Source organism: Mus musculus, chromosome 11 (assembly GCF_000001635.26).
Source record: "Mus musculus strain C57BL/6J chromosome 11, GRCm38.p6 C57BL/6J".
Taxonomy (NCBI): domain Eukaryota; kingdom Metazoa; phylum Chordata; class Mammalia; order Rodentia; family Muridae; genus Mus; species Mus musculus.
In genome coordinates this window covers 69,784,030-69,795,977 of record NC_000077.6, presented here as the reverse complement: position 1 = coordinate 69,795,977, position 11,948 = coordinate 69,784,030, and the positions used below count along the sequence as shown (strand labels likewise).

Genomic DNA, 11,948 nt, shown 5'->3' with positions numbered 1-11,948 from the left:
TCCCCCGACAACAGGTGCACATTCCTGGGCGCCTCGTCACTTCCCCTGGCCTGAGGCCGCTATCCGGACAAACTTCACTGAGCGAAAGAGGCAGGGCCATGGCCTTAGGGGCGCTGCTTCTGCTTCTAGGGGTACTCGGGACGCCCCTCGCCCCAGGTAAGTCAGTTTGGGTCTCCAAGAGGCAGTGATGAGCAATGGTCACGGCCAGCCCCGGGAGCGTCACTTAGTGCTTTCCTTCGTCAGGCGCCCGCGGGTCGGAAGCCGAAGGCCAACTGATTAAGAAACTTTTCTCCAACTATGATAGCTCGGTGAGGCCGGCGCGGGAGGTGGGAGACCGCGTCGGGGTCAGCATCGGCCTCACCCTGGCGCAACTCATCAGCCTGGTGAGAGCGGCACTGCGGGTGGAGTCGCTGGGCAGGACCGACTGGGGGCGTGGCTTTAGACGCTGCCCAGAAGATCGACAGCCTGGGGGCGGGCGGGTTATGCTAAGAGGCAGACAAGCCTTTGGCGGTGATTGGGTAAAAATCAGACCAATGAACTAGTTCATGGGCGAGGCCTCTATGATAGGTACAGAATACTGTTCTGCTAACTCGCCTGTGGGCGGGTTTTGAGGCGGAGCTGGGGCAGAAGGACCTGCTACCGGGAGGACCTCGAGGCGGGGCTGTGTAATATTCTAGCAAAGTCCAGCAGAGCTTGGTACCTAAGCAGTCAATAAACAACTCTGAGCGGAGATTCAGAGTTGTATCCATTAGACGCCGGGCGTGGCCCGTGACTTAACCTCGACGTAAAAGAAAGGAAAGCAGGCACCAAGGCTGGTGTTTCGAGATTGATATGAGATGGAGTTTGCACCCAAGAAGGTGCAATTTAGAGAAAGGGACTAGAGATTCCATGGAGAAAGTAACTCACCGAACCCTCGTTTCCACCCACTTCATTTCACTTCTGCCTTTTAACTTTTCCATTCTAGAACGAGAAGGATGAAGAAATGAGCACAAAGGTGTACTTAGACCTGGTATGGAGACCTCGTGGGTTAGGGAAAGGCACCCTGTTTCCTTTATATTAATCTCCTGGAGTCCTCATCCCAGTAAGATTTTTTTTTAATAGTAACTCACAACGTACACATATAATAACTGAAACAGAATTTTCGATCAACAAATTTAAGATACAAGTTTGGGGATCACTAATTTGAATTCCCATCCTTGAAAGATCCTGAACTGCATGCAGGTTGAACATCACTTTAGGGTGGCTAGTTCAATCTCTTCAGTTATTTCTTAAATTATTCTATTTTTATTTTATGTGAATGGGTGTTTTGCTTGCATATGTCTGTGAAGCACATGCATAACTGGTGTCCGTGGAAGCCAGAAGAGGGCCCCTGTTCTCCTGGAACTAGAGTTACAGATGTTTGGGCCTTCCACGTAGGTGCTCGGAATCTATTTTGGGTCCTCTGGAAGAGTAGCCAGTGCCCTTAACCAATGAGGTATCTCTTTAGGCCCCTTCTTCGGTTTGAGACTGAAAAAAGAGAGTTCAGTCCAGGGCTCGGGACTGGGCGGAGGAAACCAGTTGACGTGAATCCCAGACAGTGACAGCATAGCCAGAACCTTTTTTCCTTTTCTCAGCCCTGTGCTTCTCCCCTTTGCACCCTCTTCCTGGCATTCTTTCTGACACCTCAAGCCTCTCCCAGCCCTTTAGCCTGAACAGCCCTTTAGCCTCTGCTTCCTTAGGAGTGGACCGACTACAGGTTAAGCTGGGACCCCGCAGAACATGATGGCATCGATTCTCTCCGCATCACTGCTGAATCCGTTTGGCTCCCTGATGTGGTGCTGCTGAACAAGTAGGGTCTTTCTAAAGCCTGGGCGGGGTTGAGGCATGAGGGGATTAGGGTAAGCCATGGTGTGTGTGTGTGTGTGTGTGTGTGTGTACCATCGGGGAAGGGGCAGGGTCTCCGGGGGACAGATCCAGATCCCATATGAAAAATCTCTTCCCTTTAGCAATGACGGAAATTTCGACGTTGCCCTGGACATCAATGTTGTGGTATCTTTCGAGGGCTCTGTGCGCTGGCAACCCCCTGGCCTGTACCGCAGCAGCTGCAGCATCCAGGTTTTCAAGCTTTTGTCTGACCTCAGGCTTCCTGACTCCCCAGCTACTCCCAATCCAGTGCCACCGTTCCTCCTGACCCAAACCTCTCGGTTGTCTGCCCTGACTTTCCACTGCCCTGTATCCTTGCTTTGGGATTCTGCCTTCTTCAGAGGTTGCCTGCCATATTTCTGATTCCCTTCTCCTTTGTAACCCGAGTCCAGTGACCTTCCAAACTCCCCTAGTCCTTCCTTGCCAGGTCTTTGGCAGCTCCAGTGTCTTCCCCTCCATCCAGGTCACCTACTTCCCCTTTGACTGGCAGAACTGCACCATGGTGTTTAGTTCCTACAGCTATGACAGCTCTGAGGTCAGCCTGAAGACGGGCCTGGATCCTGAAGGAGAGGAGAGGCAGGAAGTCTACATTCATGAAGGGACCTTCATTGGTGAGTGGACGTGGTTCTCACATCCAAGGCTGAGAGGCAGGTTCTCTTATGGATGCTCAGTGAACCTGGTGGGGTCAGCAACTTGGGGATGATGATCAATACTGCAAATATGGCAAAGGAAGCCAAGCGTGGTAAGTCAGACCTTTAATGCTAGCACTTGGAGGGGCAGGGTGAGGCAGGGGTATTGCTGTATATTCAGGGCCAGTCTGGACTACATTCAGATGCCCTGATTCTTAAAACAGACAAGCAAAAAATAGATGCAGCATACACAGGGATGATGAGATAGCTCAGTGGTAGAAGCTCTTGAAATGTAAACTTGACAGCCTGAATTCAGTCCCGGGAATCTACAGTGGAAGGAGAGAACTCCCAAAAGTTGTCCTTGAACCTTTGAATTCACATGGTGGCATGTACACACACGTGTACACACACACACACACACACACACACACACACACACACACACACTAAACAAATATGGAAGTTGAGGCTTGTTTATTAGAGGTAAGCTGCCATATCAGGCGCAGCTGGGTTTACTTATTCTGTCTCCCTCCTCCAGAGAATGGCCAATGGGAGATTATCCACAAACCTTCTAGGTTAATCCAACTTCCAGGGGATCAGAGAGGTGGGAAGGAAGGGCATCATGAGGAAGTTATCTTCTATCTCATTATTCGGCGGAAGCCTCTCTTCTACCTGGTCAACGTCATTGCCCCATGCATCCTCATCACGCTCCTGGCCATCTTTGTCTTCTACCTCCCACCAGATGCAGGTAAGGGCAGGGGCTCCAGGCTCTCTGTGGCGTTATCCCAGCATCTTCCTTCTCACCTTTTAGTCCAGGTTTGCTTTGGTGTTCTAAGATTTGTACACGAGGTGGATGGTGATGGCCAATGCCTTTAATCCCAGCATTTGAAGGCAGAGGCAGGCAGGTCTTTGAGTTCCAGGCCAGCCTGGTCTACAGAGCGAGTTCCAGGCCAGCCAAGGCTACACAAAGAAACTTTGACTTGAAAAAAAAAGATTTGTGCATACTCACACAGACACACCACACACACACACACACACACACACACACACACACACAGAGAGAGAGAGAGAGAGAGAGAGAGAGAGAGAGAGAGAGACTGGAGTTCCAGGCATTCCTGAGCCTCCTGAGGCAGATAGTACTGGGATCTGAACTTCAGACCTCTGATAGAGCACTAGCCTAGTTTTCTTTTTTGTAGGTGCGATAAAAGACTGGCCAAAACCAACTTATGGGAGGAAAGGGTTTTAATTGGCTTACAGGTTACAGTTCACCATCAAGGCTGGAGCTCAAAGTAAGAACTGAAAACAGATGGTGAAAGGACTCTGCTTGCTGGCTTGCTTCCTCTGGCTTGCTCAGCTACTTTCTTTATACAGTCCTGAACCACTTGCCCAGGAATGGCACTGTCCCATGGTGGATTGGGCTCTTCAATATCACCTAGCAATTAAGAGACTGTCCCCTACTCGCCCACAGGCTAGTCTGATGAAGTCGTTCCTTTTGACGTCTCCTTTTTCTCGGTTTGTGAAATGAACTGAAGTTCATCTAAATAAGCACTAAGTGTTCTTAACTACTGAGCAATCTCTCCAGCCCCCAGGTTAGGGTTTTGGTTTTTTTGTTTGTTTTTGTTTTTTGTTTTTTTTGCCAACTCAAACCATCGCAGATTGGCTCTCAACAGGTCCAGGTTCTCCCCATGCACAATTAAACCCATCTCCTGGCTCTGCATCCCCTCTGCTTCTGGCTTCTCTTCACTCGGTAACATTTTCACTCTTCCCTTTAGAGTTCCAGCCTCCCATTCACAGAGCTCCCACGTATATGACAAACCAAATTCCAGGCTAAGCCAACTTTTTGTGTTTCCCATTCCTAGCAAACCACCTTCCTCCTACCTTCCAGACACCAACTGGTGCCTTCTCTGGCTGTCTCCGTAGGAAATGACAGTTGACTTTTCTCTGTAAGGAAGTACAATATAGCAACAGGGTATAACCCTGAACACGTTCCATCATGACTGTGTGTCTGAGTTTCCTGATCTGGAAATGGGACAGTCACTGTCTCTACTGCATAAAATGATTCTGAAGATTGACCAGGTTAATAAAACTATACCTGGTACCTAGCTGGATCTATGTAAATGTGTTTGCTATGTTTGAACAATTGCTGGAAGGTAATACAATTGAATTCTATGTGTAAATTCTAATCTTTACAATAACCTTTCAGGTAAATGCCAAATTGTCATTTCCTTTTATAGAGAAGGGTACAGAGGCTGAGGGAAAGAAAGTCATTTACCCTGGCAGCACATTCAGGTCAGTACTTCTGCACTTGGGAGGCTGATGCAGGAGAATTGCTAACAGTTTGAGGCAAATGAGTATGAGTTTACCTGAAGTTTCATAAGCAAGATCCTGTCTCAAAACATTCCAAAAAACAAAGCAAGCAAATATGAAAACAAATAATCAGACCCCTGCATTTTCCTCATTTATGACATCCAGCCCTCTCTCCAGAAAGGAAGAGGGACGCTGTTCAAGAACGTATTCTCAGGTCCTGTAAGATGGCTCAGTAGGTAAGATGCTTGTGACCAAGCTTGAGGGCCTGAGTCTAATATGAAACCCTTAAGTTGTTCTTGGACACCTCTCGGTGTTCTATAGAAGGCTTTGTGTACACAAACACACACACACACACACACACACACACACACACACAAACACACACACATACAGACACACACAGTGTTAAAAAGAAAAAAGAACCTACTTACAAATACAACCACTTCCTTCTAGAACAGGGCAATCTTGGAACCTAGTATTACAGGCCTAAAATAGAGTGAACTGTATAGCTTATTTCTTTCAGTAGCTTTCATGAAGTTTGTAAGGTCTCTTGTATGACACAGGAAGAATCAGCCACTTTTGTATACTGTTTTATTTTTAGATTCTTCAAATTGCTATATTGTTCTTGAAAAAGCTACAGGGATTGGTCTATTCACTTATGCAACTCTGTCTGTGGGAATCCTATGATATGCTGGGCACTGAAAATGTATCAGGGAATAAAAACAACATAACTGGATTGAGACTATTGCTCCATGGTAGAGCACTAGAGGAGGTCTGTAGAGCTAGTCTACTGCACACCAAGTCCTGGATTCCATCCCTAGCAATGGGGTCTGCAGGGCGTGGCAGGGATGTCGGTTAGCTGGCTTAGTGTTTCCCTTGTATGCATGCATGAAGCCCCAAATTCAATCCCCAGAACCCATCTATAAACAGACAGCAAACAAGTAAATAAAATCCCTGACTTCCTTCTAGTGGGGAAGCCTGTCAATAGAATGATGTTCTCCATCATAGGTTACAAAAGAGCAAGTTTTGTTGTTTGTTTGTTGTTTTATTTATTTATTTTTCAAGGCAGGGTTTCTCTGTGCAGTCCTGGCTGCCCTGGAACTCACTCTGTAGACCAGGCTGGCCTTGACCTCAGAAATCCACCTGCCTCTGTGTCCTGAGTGCTGGGATTAAAGGTGAATGCCACCACGTCCAGCTTCTGAACGAGTTTTAAAGAGGAAAATAAAACAGGAAGCAGTTTGGAAAGACTAAATGAGGGTGGACTCCTGTTGTACTAGCACTCAAAGACAGGACTACACAGGGAGGATGCAGGCTACAGAGTGAGATCCGATCTCAAAAACAGGCTGGGGTGGGAGGGTAGCTGTAGTGTTTGCCTCTCATGCACGAAGCCTTTGACCCTTATGGCAGAATAAACCAGACACAGTAGCAAACCCTGTAATTCTAGAGCCAGGGATGGGAGGGAGGACAGGGGGATCAGAAAGTCAAGGTCACGCTCTGAGCACAGTGAGCTCAAGGCCAGACTGAGTATGTGACATCTGGTCTCAAAAATCAAACCAAGCTAGAGAGATGGCTCAGCTGGTTAAGGGACTTGCTGCCAAGTCCGATAACCTCAGTCTGATCCCTGGAATCTCCATGCCACGGGGAGAGAATGCACTCTTGCAGGCTGTGTGTGCCATGGCACTTGTGCTACCCCAAGTCCCAAAATAAGTTAAAATGCGATCAAAAACATCTAATGAGAACAGGGCCAGGGACTCTGTGGCTTTTTTGGTTACAGGGTCTGAGTATCCCAAGTAACCAAAACTCACACGTAGCTAAGATAACCTTTAACTTCTGATCCTCCTGCCTCTCTCTCAGGGGAGCTAGAATCACAGGCATGCATTACCACACCAGTTTCTGGGGTGCTGGGGGTTGTAGCCAGGGCTCCCTGTATGTTGGGGAAGCACCGTGCCAACCGAACTCCATCCTCAGCCTTAGAGGCTGCAATTTCAAAACAGCATCCCTGGAGCTGGAAAGATGTCTCAGCTGTTAAGTGCACTGACTGCTCTTCTGAAGGACCTGAGTTCAAATCCAAACAACCACATGGTGGCTCACAACCATCCTTAAAGAGGTCGGACACCCTCTTCTGTTGTGTCTGAAGACACCTATAGTGTACTTACTTAGAATAATAAAATAAATCAATATTTAAAAAAAAAACCACAGCATCCCTGAGTTTGGTCCCTAGCCCCAAAGAATAAAAAGGGATGAGTAAATAAATAAAAATTGGGGATGGTGGTATACATCTTTAATGTGGGAGGCAAATCTCAGTGAATTTGAAGCCAGCCTGGACTACTGTACTATATAGTACTATAGTATAGTACATTCCAGTGAGAGTCAGGGCTACCTGAGACCATTCAAAAACCAAAATGGGAAAGGTACTTGCTGCTAAGCCAGATGACCTGAGTTTGATCCCCACATGAGGAAAGAGAAATGACTCTTGAAAACTGTCCTCTGGGCATGGCTCTTGCTCTGCCATATGTGTACATGTGCATATGTGTGCACAAACATATACACAAAATAAAAATAGAAGAATTTAATATGAGTAAAACCTGGTGTTAGCAAATGCCTCAACAAAAAGCAAGTATTTGGCTTTAAGTGGGTAGGGAATAGCCCTCAAGTTTCTGGTGGAAGAACATGCCAGGTAGAAGAGATTGCAAGCACAACGGCCCTCCAATGAGAGGCTATCATCTACATTGGCCAAATAGAGAGGTTCAAAATGATAGACAAAGGTAGGCATGGGGGTGCATAATATAATCCAATACTCAGGCAAGTGAGGCAGGAGGATCATCTTAAATTTGAGGCCAGTCTGAAATACATAGTCAGTCCTTCCAAAGGTCCTGAGTTCAAATCCCAGCAACCACATGGTGGCTCACAACCATCCGTAATGAGATCTGATGCCTTCTTCTAGCACATCTAAAAGACAGCTACAGTGTACGTATGTATAATAATAAATATATCTTTTTAAAATTTTTTTAAAAAAGAGGAAAACCAAACATAATTTTAAAAAGTAAAGGAGGAAGGAAAGGGGATCAAGTTAGGAAGCCAATGACAGAGGCGTACAGACCATAGAAATAGCAGCATTTCTCTTTGTGTGTCTGTGTGTCTGTGTGTGTCTGTATGTCTGTGTGTTTGTCTCATTTCCAGACAGAGTTTCATGTAGCCCAGGTTAGCCTTGAACTCCATATGTAGCTGAGGCTAGCTAGCATTGAATTCATGATCTTCCTGCCTCTATCACCAAAGTGTTAGGATGGGTGGGACGCCATGCTAGACCTAGTTTACTTTATACTAGAAAGATAATAACATAATGGAAGCTACATCCCAACTTCCTTTCAAAAAAAAAAATTCTGGTACTAAGAATTGGATCCAGGGTCTTAAGCAAGCAAGGCTAGCATTGCATCAGTTCATTTGGATTCTCAGCCTCATCCAGCCCTGTTTGCCTAAGCAGTCCAGGTTGACCTTGAATTTATTCTGTAGCCCAGAAGCAGGCTTTGAACTTGCAATCCTCCTGTCTCAGCCTTGAGAGCAGTTGGGATACAGAACTGTGCCAGGCCCAACTGTTCTGTGATGTCCGTTAGATAGTCAGCAACAACAAAATGAGTCGGCATCTGAATGTGAGCCTGGTGTTCAGAGGAAGTCTGAGAAATGGCTGGGTGAGAGAGATTTGCATACAAATGGCTTTTCCAAAAGCCTACCCCTAGGTTGGAGACATGACCTTTGATTATGCCATAGAGATGTCCTTCTGGTAAAGACGAATCCTTCTTAGTGGTGTCAGTGCGCGCCTCTAATCCCAGCATTTGGGTTGGGAGGCAGAGGCAGGATTTCTGAGTTTGAGGCCAGACTGGTCTACACAGCAAATCCCAGAACAGCCAAGGCTACACAGAAAGTCCTTGTCTCAATAAAATAAATAAATAAATATATATATATATATATATATATATATATATATATATATATATATATAAAACAAAAAACTAATCCTCTGCCTTCACTGCCTCTCAGGAGAGAAGATGGGGCTCTCCATCTTTGCCCTGCTGACGCTCACTGTGTTCTTGCTGCTGTTGGCCGACAAAGTGCCTGAGACCTCCCTGGCGGTGCCCATCATTATCAAGTACCTCATGTTTACCATGGTCCTTGTCACCTTCTCCGTTATCCTTAGTGTTGTGGTCCTCAACCTGCATCATCGCTCACCCCACACCCACCAAATGCCCTTTTGGGTCCGCCAGGTAGGAGAGCTCTCTGCATCCGATCTGTCTCAATTCCTGTTCTTACAGTCAGTCAGGTGTGGGAGAAGATGAGGCTAGCCTGGGCTACATAGTAAGATCCTGTCTGCAAATGACAGAAAGAATAAAAGAAGGGAGGAAAGGCATTCTTGCACTTGGGTTTGTGTCCAGATGCTGCTCCTGCCTTTCGCCAAGCTGTACTTGGCGTTCAGAGCTTAAGGAGAGCTGCAGTTGGCATGGTGAAGGGCCGAGCCTGCTGAGTGGTGAAGCACTGCACAGTTATTTTCCCTTCCCACGCTCATCATTTCATAGATCTACCATGTTCTTCACCCATGTGGCTCATTTGGAGGCCCAAGGAAACATTCTCAGGTTTAGATGCCATCAGGGTAGAAGACTTTGGACCCGAAAAATCAGGATGCCTCCCAGCCTGTTAAAGACTTTTTTTTTTTTTTTTTTACTTTCTGAAACAGAGATTCTCTTTGTAGTCTTAGCTGTCCTGGAACTTGCTCTGTAGACCAGAGATCCACCTGCCTTTTGTCTCCCAAGTGCTGGGATTAAAGTTGTGAGGCACCAAATCTGACCTAAAAGAGCTCTTTTTTAAAGTGTATATACATTGTGTGTGTGGTGTGTGATTATATATATATGTGTGTGTGTGTGTACACATATACATGTGTATACACACACATATATTTTTTACATGAATGAATGTTTGTTTCATGTATGTATATATGTACTACCTACGTGCCTAAGACTTACAGATGGTTGTGAGCCACCATGTGGCCCTGGAAACCAGGGTTCTCTGGAAGAGCAGTCAGTGCTCTTAACTGCTGAGCCATCTATCTGTCCAGCCCTAAAGCTGTGCAGTAGAGGTTCTGCCAGTGTAGCTCAGGAGTACTGTGAGTGCGCATGTACAGGAAGGGACATCTGGGGTGTGAATCCTTAGCTGCTTTCTTTGTGATTGAAAGCATTAAAGCCCTCTGTAATATGTCACTTCTACTGTATAGATCTTCATTCACAAGCTCCCTCCATACCTGGGTCTGAAGAGGCCCAAACCCGAGAGAGACCAACTCCCTGAACCACATCACTCTCTTTCTCCAAGAAGTGGCTGGGGCAGAGGAACTGATGAATATTTCATCCGGAAGCCTCCAAGTGATTTTCTTTTCCCTAAACTTAACAGGTAAGACCTACACTAGTCGCTGGGTGTGGTGGTGCACGCCTTTAATCCCAGCACTCGGGAGGCAGAGGCAGGCAGATTTCTGAGTTCGAGGCCAGCCTGGTCTACAAAGTGAGTTCCAGGACAGCCAGGGCTATACAGAGAAACTCTGTCTCGAAAAACAAAACAAACAAAAAAACAAAACAAAACAAAAAACAACAACAAAAAAAGACCTACACTAATCAATCACTTGGGCAAGGGAGAGCTACAGCTCCCAGAAGACAGTGGAAGGTAATGTGGCCTAGCATCATGGGAGTTGTAGGAACCTTGTCTGTGCTTGCATTGTAAAAAGGTGGCATTTAAAAGTTTAAAGAGCCAGAAACTTGCAAAAGTCTGGAGAGGTCGGAAGGTCTCTCCCAGGTACGGAAGGTTGTTGGAGGAGGCAGCTGGAGCAGGGTTGACAGGTCAACGGGAACTTCACATTCTCTTTGAACCCAGGGTGTGGTCAAACAGTCCCCACCCTACACACACAGGTTTCAGCCTGAATCATCTGCCCCGGACCTGCGACGATTTATCGATGGTCCAACCCGGGCTGTAGGTCTGCCTCAGGAGCTACGAGAGGTCATTTCCTCAATCAGCTACATGGCCCGACAGCTTCAGGAACAGGAGGACCACGACGCAGTAAGTCCAAAGAGTCTGGAGCCTGTGGGCTCATGGACCTCGGCTCCACCCTTAACTTTAAGCTCCGCCTTTAGCAGGCCCTTCCGTTTCTGATTGGAAGTGTGCTTGGTTTGTCCTTCCTGCTTTCCGACTGGTTTCCTTGCTTTCATATCTAGCTGGAGCCTTACTTTTGCGCTACTTATCTTTTTCTCACATTCCAAGTAACAATACCTTGGCAGAAAACTGAAAGGGGTGGGCACCCCAAAACTCCAGACCTGGAGTTATTTATTTATTTTTGTCTACCCTTAGCTGAAGGAGGACTGGCAGTTTGTGGCCATGGTTGTGGACCGTCTTTTTCTGTGGACATTCATCGTTTTCACAAGCGTCGGGACCCTAGTCATTTTCCTAGATGCCACGTACCATTTGCCCCCTCCTGAACCTTTCCCTTGAGGACCCTCCGGTCATTTTTGCCAAATGCTGCAGGTACTCTCAAGCTCAATAGCGCTTGGCGCTTGTAAGAATCTTGTTTCTGGGAAGACGTTCAAGTGAGACTTGGAGGCTGAGCATGGTGCCTTGGACCCACCCGAAATGTCCTTCTACTTATTATTTAGAGTTTTGTTCTTCTGCGGTTTTGTTTTTGTTGTTTTTGAGACAGAGTCTCACTCTGTGGCCCAGGCTAGCCTGGAACTGTGGCGTCCAGGCTGGTCTCAAACTCCCAACAATGTTACTTCCTTAGCCTAGCAATTGTTGGAATCACAGACCTGGTAAACCAGCACACTTGGAGTTTGTTTCTTGAAACTACATAGAATGTCACAGCTTAGATCTCTAGTGAAATAGAATTATAACCAAGTAGTAGACTGTAAGCCTTTTGAGGACAGGAGATCTGTTGGCTACTGAATTATCCCCAGCAATGTGTACAGGTCCTAGCCCATAAGTGCTTAACATTTGTTGAAGAGAGGGAAAATAAATCTGGAAGGAAATATAAATATCGCCTACAATTGCACGTATTAAAATTAAAATGTAGAAAATGATTAATCATTT

General features: G+C 46.4%; 1 protein-coding gene across 4 annotated transcripts; it reads left to right on the top strand.

Annotated features, from left to right (window-relative positions):
• The first annotated feature begins 11 nt into the window (after positions 1-11).
• On the top strand, positions 12-11,942 carry Chrnb1 (cholinergic receptor, nicotinic, beta polypeptide 1 (muscle)). 4 transcript variants are annotated; one of them, NM_009601.4, is made up of 11 exons: positions 41-156; positions 244-383; positions 965-1,009; positions 1,719-1,828; positions 1,986-2,094; positions 2,366-2,513; positions 3,070-3,279; positions 8,874-9,097; positions 10,099-10,271; positions 10,781-10,928; positions 11,217-11,942. In NM_009601.4, exons 1-11 carry the CDS (start codon positions 99-101, stop codon positions 11,355-11,357), a joined length of 1,506 nt encoding a protein of 501 aa, NP_033731.3. In that variant the 5' UTR covers positions 41-98; the 3' UTR covers positions 11,358-11,942. The 4 variants fall into 4 exon arrangements, 3 of the variants coding, with proteins under 3 accessions (XP_006532066.1, NP_033731.3, XP_006532067.1); XR_003949231.1 differs by lacking the exon at positions 8,874-9,097 and having other exon boundaries at positions 12-156; XM_006532003.3 differs by lacking the exon at positions 965-1,009 and having other exon boundaries at positions 23-156.
• The last annotated feature ends 6 nt before the right edge of the window (positions 11,943-11,948 follow it).

Excerpts from the sequence above, each read along its gene's own strand:
- Chrnb1 (NM_009601.4), top strand. The coding sequence starts at position 99 with ATGGCCTTAGGGGCGCTGCTTCTGCTTCTAGGGGTACTCGGGACGCCC. Across the intron at positions 1,829-1,985 it reads GATGTGGTGCTGCTGAACAA|CAATGACGGAAATTTCGACG; the intron begins GTAGGGTCTTTC and ends TCTTCCCTTTAG. Across the intron at positions 9,098-10,098 it reads TGCCCTTTTGGGTCCGCCAG|ATCTTCATTCACAAGCTCCC; the intron begins GTAGGAGAGCTC and ends TCTACTGTATAG.